Here is a 13,520-nt window from a genome sequence, read left to right on the forward strand (position 1 = left end):
GGCAGTATAACCACCACCACCAGACAGGAGACCAGACCTAGCTGGAAGGCAGCATAACCACCACCACCACCAGACAGGAGACCAGACCTAGCTGGAAGGCAGTATAACCACCACCACCACCAGACAGGAGACCAGACCTAGCTGGAAGGCAGTATAACCACCACCACCAGACAGGAGACCAGACCTAGCTGGAAGGCAGTATAACCACCACCACCAGACAGGAGACCAGACCTAGCTGGAAGGCAGTATAACCACCACCACCAGACAGGAGACCAGACCTAGCTGGAAGGCAGTATAACCACCACCACCAGACAGGAGACCAGACCTAGCTGGAAGGCAGCATCACCACCTCCACCAGACAGGAGAAACACAGTAATTAGTCATCCATCATTCAGTGATTGGTCATTCAGGACAGGCTATCCCAGACTCCCAAGGAATATAGCCAACCACTGATTGTGGTTAAGACGTTAGTGACAGAGAAAGAGTAGTGAAATGCAAAATGAAAGGTTTGAGTGTTTGTACTGATAAGATATGTGGTTTTACTTGTGGTCTGTGTGCATCCAATGCACACCAGCATATAGCCAGCCTGCCAAATCCAAAAACGTGACGCAGCTTGTAAAATACTACTATTACGGTTTCAACTTGGTTGCATGTTTGTATGGAAAAGATGAGATGTTTAACCGGTCTGTGTGTGTGTGTCCACAGTGCAGCAGGAGGAGAGATCTTTAACCAGTGTGTGGCGGAGCGGGACGAGGCCTTCAAAGAGGAGGACGTGAAGAGGTTGATGAGACAGATCCTAGAGGGAGTTTCTTTCCTCCACAGGAACAACATGGTGCACCTGGACCTCAAGGTCAGTCCCTGACTCCTGTTAGACCCTGTACCAACATTCTTGTTATATGCATGTGATCACGTAGTCCACCTTGTGGTTAAAGGGATAATGTGACATTTTGGCAATTTTTTTCTGCTTACCCAGAGTCAGATGAACTCGCGGATACCAATTTTTGGAGGTATGCGTGCAGTTTGAAGGAAGTTGAAAGTCGTTTCTGGAGCCATTGCTAACTAGCGAAAAATCTTAATTGCCAGAATGTTGCCCTATCCCTTTAAAGATGGAATCAAGCTTTAATATCGCTGTTTAGACGCAGTACCAAACATACGCAAGTTAGCCCCACTGGACCTCTGAGGCTGTGTTTTTCTTTCTTCCTCTCCAGCCCCAGAACATTCTGCTGACAAGCGACGCTCTTCTGGGGGACATCAAGATCGTGGACTTTGGTCTGTCCAGGATGGTGAGCAGCAATCAGGAGCTCAGGGAGATCATGGGGACCCCGGAGTATGTGGGTAAGTAGTGCAGCAAACGCACAACCCCTGACAGACGCCATTTTGTTATTGACCTCATGGTCACTGCACTCAGCATGTCCAAAATCTTTAAAGGGATAGTTCACCCAAATAAAATAAAGACAAATGTTTTGCAGCTCCAGAAATCCTGAATTACGAGCCGATTAGCACAGCGACAGATATGTGGTAAGTGGCATTTCACTGTACTGTAGCATAGTGCAACAGTATGTTGTATGGCTTGTGATTTGAATTATCCAAAAGCTTATTTGAAAAAGCGATAGAAAATGGAAAACTTCACACATGAAAGAATACATCACCGTTCCATTATGCAGATGTAAAGTTATTTTCTTAGAGAGAAAATCCTGAGCTTATTTCCAGTGGCTGTCTAACCGTTTGTCACTGTAAATGGCTGACAGGAGTATTGGTGTACTGGCCTATGTGATGCTGACGGGAATCTCTCCCTTCCTGGGAGAGGACAAGCAGGAGACATTCCTCAACATCTCCCAGATCAACATCAGCTACCAGGAGGAGGAGCTGGAGCATGTAGACCAGGCCGCCATCACCTTCATCAAAGCCCTGCTCATCAAAGAACCCCAGTGAGTAATGACTCTTTAATGCCCTAAAAATGAATACAAATATAAACGCAACAATCTCAACATTTTTACTTAGTTACAGTTCAATTGAAATTAATTAATATGGCCCTAATCTATGGATATTACATGATTGGGCACGGGGGGCAGCCATGGTTGGGCCTGAGAGGGCATATGCCCATCCACTTGAGAGCCAGGTCCAGCCAATTATAATACGTTTCTCCCCACAAAAGGGCTTTATTACAGACATACATACTCCTCAGTTTCATCAGCTGTCCAGGTGGCTGGTCTCAGACAATCCCGCAGGGGAAGAAGCCTGATTTGGAGGTCCTGGGCTGGCGTGGTTAAACGTGGTCTGCAGTTGTGAGGCCAGTTGGACGTACTGCCAATTTCTCTAAAACGACATTGGAGGTGGCTTATGGTCGGTAGAGCAATTAACATTAAGTTCTCTGGCAACAGCTCTGGTGGACATTACTGCAGTCAGCATGCCAATAGCAACACTTGAGAAATCTGTGGCATTTTAGAGCGGCCTTTTATTGTCCCCAGCACAAGGTGCAGCTGTGTAATGATCATGGTGATTATTCAGCTTCTTGATATGCCACACAAACAAATTTGTGCTCAAAATTACACTTTTTGTGCTAATGGAAAATTTCTAGGCTCTTTACACTTTACATGATGCTTTTATATTTTTGTTCAGTGTAGACAGTGCATTCGGAAAGTATTCAGACCTCTTGACTTTTTCCACATTTTGTTACGTTAAAGCCTTATTCTAAAATGGATTAAATAAAAAAATCCTCCTCTCAATACCCCATAATGACATAGCAAAAACCGTTTTTTTAGAAATTTTTGCAAATTCATTGAAAATAGAAAACAAAAATACCTTATTTACATAAGTATTAAGACCCGTTGCAATGAGACTCGAGATTGAGCTCAGGTGCATCCTGTTTCCATTGATCATCCTTGAGGTGTTTCTACAACTTGATTGGAGTCCACCTGTAGTACATCCAGTTGATTGGACATGATTTAGAAAGGCACACACCTGTCTATATAAGGTCCCACAGTTGACAGTGCATGTCAGAGCAAAAACCAAGCCATGGTGACGAAGGAATTGTTCGTAGAGCTCCGTGACAGGATTGTGTTGAGGAACAGATCTGGGGAAGGGTACTAAAAAATGTCTGCTGCATTGAAGGTCCCCAAGAACACAGTGGCCTCCTTCATTCTTAAATGGAAGAAGTTTGGAACCACCAAGACACTTCTTAGAGCTGGCCGCCCGGCCAAACTGCGCAATCGGGGAGAAGGGCCTTGGTCAGGGAGGTGACCAAGAACTCGATGGTCAATCTGAAAGAGCTCCAGAGTTCCTCTGTGGAGATGGGAGAACCTTCCAGAAGGACAACCATCTCGGCAGCACTCCACCAATCAAGCCTTTATGGTTGTGGCGACGGAAACCACTCCTTAGTAAAAGGCACATGACAGCCCGCTTGGATTTTTCCAAAAGGCACCTAAAGACTCTTTGGCCTGATAGCCAAGCATCACGTCTGGAGGAGACCTTGCACCATTCCTACGGTGAAGCATGGTGGAGGCAGCATCATGCTGTGGGGATGTTTTTCAGTGACAGGGACTGGGAGACCAGGATGGAGTGAAAAATTAATAGGGCAAAGTACAAAGATCCTTGATGAAAACCTGCTCCAGAGCGCTCAGGACCTCAGACTAGGGCCAAGGTTCACCTTCCAACAGGACAACACTAAGCACACAGCCAAGACAGCGCCAGAGTGGCTTCAGGACAAGTCTCTGAATGTCTTTGAGTGGCCCAGCCAGAGCCCAGACTTGAACCCGATCGAACATCTCTGGAGAGACCTGAAAACAGCTGTGCAGCAATGCTCCCCATCTAACCTGACAGAGCTTGAGAGGATCTGCAGAGAAGAATGGGAGAAACTCTCCAAATACAGGTATGCCAAGCTTGTAGCGTCATACCCAAGAAGACTCGAGACTAATCGCTGCCAAAGGTGCTTCAACAAAGTACTGAGTAAAAGGACTGAGTACATATAAAAAAAAAAAAATTGAAATACATTTACATAAATTTGCAAAAATGTCTAAAAACCTGTTTTTGCTTTGTCATTATGGGGTATTGTATGTAGATTGGTGATGGAAAAAACTATTTAATCCATTTTAAAATAAGGCTGTAACATAACAACATTTAGAACAAGGGGTCTGAATACTTTCCGATGCACTGTATATATGGTATAGAATAGGTCCCATGGGCAATCAAACCCACAGCCTTGGTGTTGCATGTGCCATGCTTGCTGAAACCCACCAAGCCAGCGAAGAAGGTGGATATTCCCATTGATTCCCTGTTCTCACACTCTCCTTTCTCCCAACAGGAACCGTGCCACAGCAGAAGAGTGCCTGCAGCACCAGTGGCTCCAACCAAAAGAGAAAAAGCAGGCGGAGGCGACAACAGCGGTGAAAGAGACTACCAGCCCAACCAAGTGCCCCTCGGAGCCAGTCAGCCCTGAGAGCCCCATCAGGGAAGAGGAGAAGGAAGGTCCTGTAACAGAGGAGCTGATCGTGGTGGCAGCCTACACACTGGGCCAGTGTCGCCAGTCAACAGACAAGGAGGTCATAAACCCCGACCAGAAGGCTATCTCCAAGCGCTTCAAGTTCGAGGAGCCCTTTAGCGCCCTCCAAGAAGTCCCCGGGGAGTTCATATACTGAATGACACAAACACAGACACACACACACACACACACACACAGACATCTCAACCTTTACACAAGGGGTCTTCGCTCCGGTCCTGGAGAGGTACTGGTTGTGTTGGGTCTCCCTCCTGCCGTTCACTAACACACCAGCTAATTCAGCCGATCACAGCCCTAATTGGTTGGTTAGTAAAATCAGGTACATTAATGATGGCTTGGAGCGAAAGCCTGCACCACCCAGTAGCTCGCCAGGAACCATAGTGGAGAACCCCTGCTCTTCCATCTAAGTGAAAGCGGTACAAAATGTCGCACTTACAAACCACAATAAATATCTGACACTTTTTAACCCACCTCATGGTCTGAACTCGTAAGCCAAACTTTTTTTTTTAATATTTTTTTTTTAAATGTCCCGTTGTTTTTGTATTTTATGTTTGTGCTGCTTTACTATACATGGGAATCGGTACTCCGGACTAAGGCCTAGATTCAGTCAGATCAAGCGTTAACCGATATCCGACACCTGCAGAGCTGATGTTTTGGTGTCGGAAGTGGAACTGCGTTGGAGCTGTCAAATCAGAGCTGCTCTGGTGATCATTGTCACGAAACCACAGCATAAAGTTCAGAACGAGAAAGTGTAGGCTATATAGAAATAATGTCGCTCAAATGGAAAATCATTGAGCAAAATGATGAGGATTTCTATCAGCCTAATCGAGGTGTAGATTACATCTCACATTCCAGTGTTCGAACTTGTAAACAAGGCTGCATGGGATTTCTCTCAATGCGACTCTGTGCAGCCAATGGCAATGTCCGCTTTAGGTATAATGCCGGGATCCATTGTGGATTTGACAGCTCTAAAGCCGATCTGATTGAATCTGGCCCTAAGCCTTGTTGTGATACTTCGTTTTGTTTTTGTTTTGTTCTTCTTTGGTGCCATGCTTGGAGAATTAGCAATGACTTGGGCCATAAATGCAATTGTATCTTTTTTTCCTTTTTTTTTCTCCAGTTTTTTGTCAATGTTTCGTCAGGCTATCTCTTTTCTTAAGGTATTTTGTTTAAGGTTATAGATATCTTCTAAAATGGGAACGGGGGAGGGAGGGTTAATTCTGTGTATATGAAACCAATGTTATGTTGCTTTGAGAGTATGTCTCGAAATAATACTGTTTAAAAAGCCATTGCACACGTTTGACCCAGAACTGAAAACATCCCATGGGTTTCAATCTCTTCAGCAATAATTGCAAATAATTGACTTGTATATGCAGACAGCGCTTGTTTTTCTTTCCTAACTCCCAATAGTAATTACTGTAAATTGGTCCAAGTTTGTCTCTATCAAACGAGAGGCTCCTTATTATGGGAACAAATTTGTACATGAATGTCCTGATACTGTAAATAAAGATAAGTCTCTAAACCTTTTTTTGAGTACGATTTGGTTTTTGTGTTGTGGCCTTGACATTTATTTCAGAGGAGATGACATTTAGTGGGTGTGTGTGTGCATGCGTACGAGTGTATGATACATCTGCGTGGACACACTGGCAGCTGTGTCCGCTGGGTGAGGGAAAGGGCAGGCTATTTGCCAAGCATCAGTGTGATGCCCCTGAGTGGAGGTGTCATAATACCCATAAAACCTAGCGGCCAAACAGGGAAACGGTTCTAATCGTTTTTCCACTATTCATTTTTCCCATAGAGGATTTTAGAAACACTTAAAAATATGGGCTGTGTTTCGTGTAGTCTTACCCTGGCTTGACATTTTGATAACCATATAAATCTCTCAGACAAGGATACTTTTATCAATATATTCGTCTCCATTTAATCTGACCCGAAAAATGCTAATTAGAATAAAAGTAGAAATCATGGAAGACGACTCCCTGCTAGCTCCAGCACGTCATCTCTAGCTGATACCTTTGCTAACAGGTATTGTGTCAATTTAAAACTTGCACAAGACCGTTCACAGAATAGTCAATTTTAAAGAAATGTAGCCAATATATACATGAATACATTTGGCTAACATTAGATAGTTAATCCAGAGATTCTTACCTTTGCCTCGATTTGGCAGTCTCGTCCAGATCATCATGACAGTTGAAGATTTGAAGGGGTGGCAGGTAACCTAGTGGTTAGAGCGTTGGGCCAGTAACCGAAAGATTGCTGGATTGAATCCCCGAGCTGACAAGGCAGTTGACCCACTGTTCCCAAGTAGGCTGTCATTGTAAATAAGAATTTGTTCTTAACTGACTTGCCTGGTTAAATAAAAAAATAACAATAGCCACATTAGCAGATAGTTAGCATTTCATTTTTGGGGGGGGGTAAATACAGGTGAATGAATATATTGATAAAGTCACCTTGTCCTAGAGAGATTTACATGGTTATCAAAATGTCACACCAGGTTTTATGGGTATTATAACTCATACTGTGGCACTCTATTAGCCTTTCATATACAAATCAAATTTATTTATATAGCCCTTCTTACGTCAGCTGATATATCAAAGTGCTGTACAGAAACCCAGCCTAAAACCCAAAACAGCAAGCAATGCAGGTGTAGAAGCACGGTGGCTAGAAAAAACTCCCTAGAAAGGCCAAAACCTAGGAAGAAACCTAGAGAGGAACCAGGCTATGAGGGGTGGTCAGTCCTCTTCTGGCTGTGCCGGGTGGAGATTATAACAGAACATGGCCAAGATGTTCAAATGTTCATAAATGACCAGCATGGTCAAATAATAGTAATCACAGTGAACAGGTCAGGGTTCCATAGCCGCAGGCAGAACAGTTGAAACTGGAGGAGTTGCACGGCCAGGTGGACTGGGGACAACAAGGAGTCATCATGCCAGGTAGTCCTGAGGCATGGTCCTAGGGCTCAGGTCCTCCGAGCAAGAGAAGGAAAGAAAGAGAGAATTAGAGAGAGCATACTTAAATTCACACAGGACACCGGATAAGACAGGAGAAATACTCCAGATATAACAGACTGACCCTAGCCCCCTGACACATGAACTACTGCAGCATAAATACTGGAGGCTGAGACAGGAGGGGTCAGGAGACACTGTGGCCCCATCCGATGATACTGCCGAAAAGGGCAAAACAGGCAGGATATAACCCCACCCACTTTGCCAAAGCCCAGCCCCCACAGCACTAGAGGGATATCTTCAAACCCCAACTTACCATCCTGAGACAAGGTCGAGTATAGCCCACAAAGATCTCCGCCACGGCACAACCCAAGGGGGGGCGCCAACCTAGACAGGAAGACCACGTCAGTGACTCAACCCACTCAAGTGATGCACCTCTCCTAGGGACGGCATGGAAGAGCACCAGTAAGCCAGTGACTTAGCCCCTGTAATAGAGTTTGAGGCAGAGAATCCCAGTGGAGAGAGGGGAACCGGCCAGGCAGAGACAGCAAGAGCGGTTCGTTGCTCCAGTGCCTTTCTGTTCACCTTCACACTCTTGGGCCAGACTACACTCAATCATAGGACCTACTGAAGAGATGAGTCTTCAATAAAGACTTAAAGGTTGAAACCGAGTGCGTCTCTCACATGGGTAGGCAGACCATTCCATAAAAATGGAGCTCACAGCTGTATACAGCTGTTAAGTAGACTTCTCTGGCCTTGTCAGTCCTCTCCTCCTCCTTTCTCTCCCTCTCCACTTCTGGTGAGGGTTGGCTTTCCACTGGGTGTTCTTTTTACTACCACCCTCCAAGACCATTATCTTAATGAAGAAGTTATTGAGCCAGCAATTTGTTTACAAACAGTAGTTCCACTTGTCCATTGAGGAACTCATGCCTTTGGTTCTGGGGTCTGGGTGGAGAATGATACATTATATTTGTCAGGAACACAATAAGGAAGGGATCTATTCACTGTTTTCTGCCAAATGACCGTTGGCTCATAAGTCTGGGAGCTGGCTACACATGATCTGTTCAAATTCCTTAAAAGTGCATCTTTCCTCCCTTCCTTGAAGTAATCACTGATTACACATGATTGTACAGGTGAACGCAAGGCCTTCGCCTCATGGCATTCACCTGTCCAGCCATTTCTAATGAGTAATTACTTAAAGGAATGAAAGAAGGATGCACTGTAGCCGCCAGACTTGTTTGACACTATATAAAACTTGATATGTTGAAGGCTATTTCTTTGGGAGGAAGATATTCACTCCAGCCTGATGTTGCCAGTCTGAGGGAGGTGATGAACAGCTATGGAGCACAGCTCTGTGGTGAGTGCAATGAAATGATATATGACTATTTATATAAGCCTTCTTATTTGGTCTGGTTGTAAAGTGTGGTCTAGCTTCTTGAAATATGCCTATACCAAGTATATATTTATTTTGAACGACTTTATTGGCCTATAATATTGTAGCCTACTATTCAGAAATGTCGGCCTAATATGAAATAGCAAAAACTGGCACTCAAATCAAAACATAAAATATTTAGAAGGGCCCAGTGAGACATCTCAATTAACTTGTCAGAGAAATGTTGCAGTGGATTTTCTACCAGGCCTGTTGTGTTAATTGAGATTTAAATGTCTAAATATTTCAAAGATGGTATACTTATCTAAATTCACCAGGTGTTGAGCATCTTAATTGATGTTTCCAGAGGATTAGAAGTTTTGACTGACTGGAACGCTTTTAATGACAAATGGGTAGTATAATTAGTTTACTCATGTTGTTAATCAAAGTTGTTGTTATTTAAGATTTCGCTATGGAGGTGCAAACTTAATTGAGCCTAAACATTTTTGACAACGCATGATGGCAGTCCTACCTAATTAGGCCTATTCAAGACAATTCGTCTCAAAGTTAACCCATCCCTCAAACTCCATTATCATGCGCTGTAGACCTACTGTATATTCTGCTAATGCATAATATTAAGCCTAGTTCTAAACTTCAACGTTAATTCAGGGGTCAGCCAATCATTGTTGTAATTCAGTCTGTGGATTTTTCTTGTTGTGCCAGAGCAATGTGTATTATGCATCTCTCACTATAACCATACAGAGAGGACTGGTGTAGAAATACACCTTTCAGAATGCTGTCGTTAATGAAGCATAGCACCAATTACACAATGAACATGGAACAGAATAATTGTTGTGTCAGACTGCTTGACAAGCTTCCCCCCAACAGCTATAGTCTACATTCGAAGACATGCACCCCCATATTAACTGTCTCTCTGGAAGCCGTTCCAGGTCATTTTGAGTAACTGATGCATGTTGATGGGAAGTATTGCAGGGCTGTCAAGTAGTTCCCATTCAGAGAACTGGTTGGTGCTGCATTCTGGAAATGATTAGGTTAATCTGCACTGATGTGGAAAAATATGGAAGAAAGCAATATGGTGCATGCCTATTTGTAGGTTTTGTAGCAGAGGTGGTTCGCTGAACTATGCTTGAATGAGTAACCTTGCCTGAGACCTGAAGACTTGCGTTAGCTCCCCTGAGCTAATCCCTAGGCTTTCGCTCAGTTGGTTGACACTGTCTTGCGGTGCACAGACGACCCAGGTTCAAACCCAGTTGGTCAAAGTTTCACAGTTCTTTCACATCAGTGTAGATGAAGGCAAGGAAACGAGTAGAGGGATCATCTTTAGGCTACTGACATTTCTGACATTTCTACTGCGATTTGACTGAACAATAATTTTTCAATGTCACTGAAAATATTGTCCTGTAGAGGGCAGCATAGCCTATCACGATGTTCAGACTGTATCTATCCTATGTCTGCAGTGTCTATTGTCTGAGGCCAATAGCACAGGCTTACAGAAGGAAATTGGGTGGGTTGTGATATTTACATTGAAATATAGTACATTTCCTTGGAAACTGGTGGAACAGGCTTTCATCACAAGGGGAAAGCATGTGACATGTAATCACTGTGGAAAGAACTGGCTCGGACACAGGTTCTACTAAATCCAATCTGTCCTTGTCATTGGACCTGGAAATGACTAGTAGAAAACCCTATAGGACTACTAATCGAAAACCCTCTGGAAATAGAACCAAATGATGGGTCATCAGTATTATCAATCAGTAGCTTGTATGCATTTCCTTCCTTTTCGTTTCGATTGGACTTTAAGTTTTCCATTTCTCTGTGCCAGCTCTTTGCAGATTTTAGTGGAGTGGCTCCATGATATGGACAAGCTCTCTGGTAACAACACATTGACTGAGAGTTATAACCCATAACTCCCAAATCATTGTTATTCGGTCGGGATAACAACTGAAATGGGAGACAATGAAAGATTAAGGGAGGGCTTTCTTTGTGCTCTCTCTCGTCCTGTTTTTCCCATTAGCACTGTCTGTGTCGATGCTCCTGCAATTCAATCACACAATCAAATTAAAATTGCAGCAAACCACCGAGTCCATTCCAATGGGCAGAACTCAGATCTTTCTCTCTCTGTCTTCCAAATACAGCACCGGTTTTCTAAGTAAACAATTCTTCAAAACAACACCAGAGCCCTTTTAGTTCACTTTTAATCAATTATTTATTTAACTAGGCAAGTCAGTTAAGAACAAATTCTTATTTACAATGACAGCCTACCCTGGCCATACCCTAACGATGCTGGGCCAATTGTGCGCTGCCCTATGGGACTCACAATCACAGCCGGTTGTGATACAGCCTGGAATCAAACCAGGGTCTGTAATGACGCCTCTAGCACTGAGATGCATTGCCTTAGACCGCTGCACCACGGGAGCCCAATTACACAATTAAATGTGTCCAAATGCATTAAGCCATCTGTTATTATTGTTGTTGATATCCCTTCTCTAGCAGGATCCCAGGGTTTTGTTCATTTGACTTTGTCAGGGCCGGCTCCAGGCATAAGCAACATAAGTGGTCGCATAGGGCCCCCAGCTGCTAGGGAGTTAATAACATGGCTAACTTAGCTAACTAACATACATTTTGAGAAAACAAGTTATATTAAGCAGCTAGCTAGCGTTAACAACATTTAGTCGTCAATGAGACTGAGAGATAGCTAACAAGCTAACAAACAATGTAACAAAAGTGTAATTTTGGATTTGAAAAATACTCCAACAGGCTTTGCATTTCAGGAATCACAGTAGAAAGTACCCCTGGTGCACGCTTCAGTTATTTAAGCATTTAAACAATATGTTATTTTTTTAAGAAAACAGTTTTTCCCACTTCCCTCATTGACTTTCATGTGTTTCAAACATGAGCTTGTCAGAGGTGTCGGACTTGACGACAATTGCTATCGATTGGAGTGCAGCAATTGGTTGTCCAAAAATCTGGGGAGGGGCTTAGTGAAGGGTCAATTAGCTGACCATTAGCCATGTACATTTATAGATTGGTAGTTAGTCTAACCAGCTATCTAAACTTGTAATATTCATAGTCGAATAAAGACCATGCATGGAGACAGTTACCCAGGGGCCCTGACCTCCAGGGGGCCCCCATTGATTTTGTAAGTCATTCTCAGTCAGACATCATATTAACATGGCATAAGTCATGTCAAAGTGTGTAGAATTGTAGGAAATTGGCTTTAAAACTGCAAAAACGTCTATCTACCCCATGGCAAAGTAATGAGAATTGCAGGAAGTAAAATGGCACATTTTTTCTCATTGCTCCATGGCCAAATGAGTAGACTTGCATTACATTTGTTATAAAATTGCAACATTTTCTCTCTGCTCCATGGCAAAAATATGTAGAATTGACAGAAATGAACTTGTGTGTGTATTTCTCTCCGCCGTCAAGTTGGGGGCTACAAATGTTTTGCCGCGAGGTGGGGGGCCCCAACCAAATCTCACTTAGGGCCCCCAAAAGACTAGAGCCGGCCCTGGACTGCACAGTTTGCAGGGAAAACTAGCTTGACTTGCACCAGATTCATGAAGGCCCTATTTGCATAATAAGAATAGCCTTCGGCTTAGTTCGAAACCCCTTCAGCATATAAAAGAGGGCCAAGACAAGAGAAGGCAGTGGTCTGATGTCTTTAGTAATGTTCTTAGTCTGACCTAGTGTTCCTGCCAGCCACTGTTGTTGTGTTCCACAGTGTCTCAAGGAGTCTGTCCCAAAAAAGCAGTATTCACTCTGTGTCCCCCATACTCTAGAATGGCTGGGCTCCAATCCTGCTTTCATCATCATAAATGTAGCAACAAATTCTATGCCTGTGTGTTTTCCTCTCTACTTTACAATTTCTTACCCATTGCCATGACAACTAGCCATATCACTCTGAAAGGTCTAAAACAGTCTGCCTCGTGCTAAATTCTCTAGACTGTTTAGTTCCACATGCTGGTGCATTCAAACTGGTGTTGCAGAATGGTAGGACTGCGGGAGGTCCCTGGTTGTACCCTACAGAGTTGACTACACAACTCAGCCTGTCGCCTTTGATACAACTAGGGGGCCTCATCACTGGCTCAATGGGGGGATAATTGTTGCCTTTGAGGCTGACTGTCTGCATTCAGTACTGTAGCAAGGCGGACCAGAAGGCAAGAACTTTCTTTCCACGGTGGCACAAGCTATCCCGTACCCTCGCCACAGATGGTGTACTCACATGTCAGATTGAGGGTATCCTAAAATGTGCACCGTACCATACCACTGGCCAGAAGACACACTACAGATGGGATATGTCATGTACTGTAATAAGATAGTGTAACATCACTCACGGTAGGATGATGTGACACAGAGAATTAAGCAAACTGTACAAAAGAGAAGGGAGGCAGCACTTCTCCCCCAATTACAGCGTAGAACACTAGGATGTTTGACTGAATGGATGTCATTTGGAGCAAATGATGAGACTGAAATTGAATTTGTAGATTCTCGCTGCTGACTCCTTGGTGAGCTTGGCCCACTGTTTCAGAGTCGGCTCAGCTCAAAGTTAATTTGGAGCTGTTTATGGTTCCCTTATACTCACTTCCCAGATGTCAACCTCCCAACATCAAATACGACCCCACTACCAAAAGTCTCTTAACCTCTACTGGGGAAAAGTCAGATCTACTCCTGGCTGGGCCAATCAACT

At 43.8% G+C, this 13,520-nt stretch overlaps 1 protein-coding gene across 1 annotated transcript in view; it reads left to right on the plus strand.

Moving 5' to 3' along the window:
• LOC106590287 (serine/threonine-protein kinase 17A) overlaps positions 1-6,021 on the plus strand; it is a 41,328-nt gene extending 35,307 nt beyond the window's left edge. Inside the window, exons 3-7 of the mRNA XM_014181132.2 lie at positions 706-850; positions 1,209-1,335; positions 1,470-1,518; positions 1,749-1,928; positions 4,301-6,021. Of these exons, the coding sequence (XP_014036607.1) occupies positions 706-850; positions 1,209-1,335; positions 1,470-1,518; positions 1,749-1,928; positions 4,301-4,634 (835 nt within the window). The 3' untranslated portion in view covers positions 4,635-6,021. The remainder of the gene's footprint in view (positions 1-705; positions 851-1,208; positions 1,336-1,469; positions 1,519-1,748; positions 1,929-4,300) is intronic.
• Positions 6,022-13,520: the final 7,499 nt, after the last annotated feature.

Source organism: Salmo salar, chromosome ssa29 (genome assembly GCF_905237065.1).
Source record: "Salmo salar chromosome ssa29, Ssal_v3.1, whole genome shotgun sequence".
Taxonomy (NCBI): Eukaryota; Metazoa; Chordata; class Actinopteri; order Salmoniformes; family Salmonidae; genus Salmo; species Salmo salar.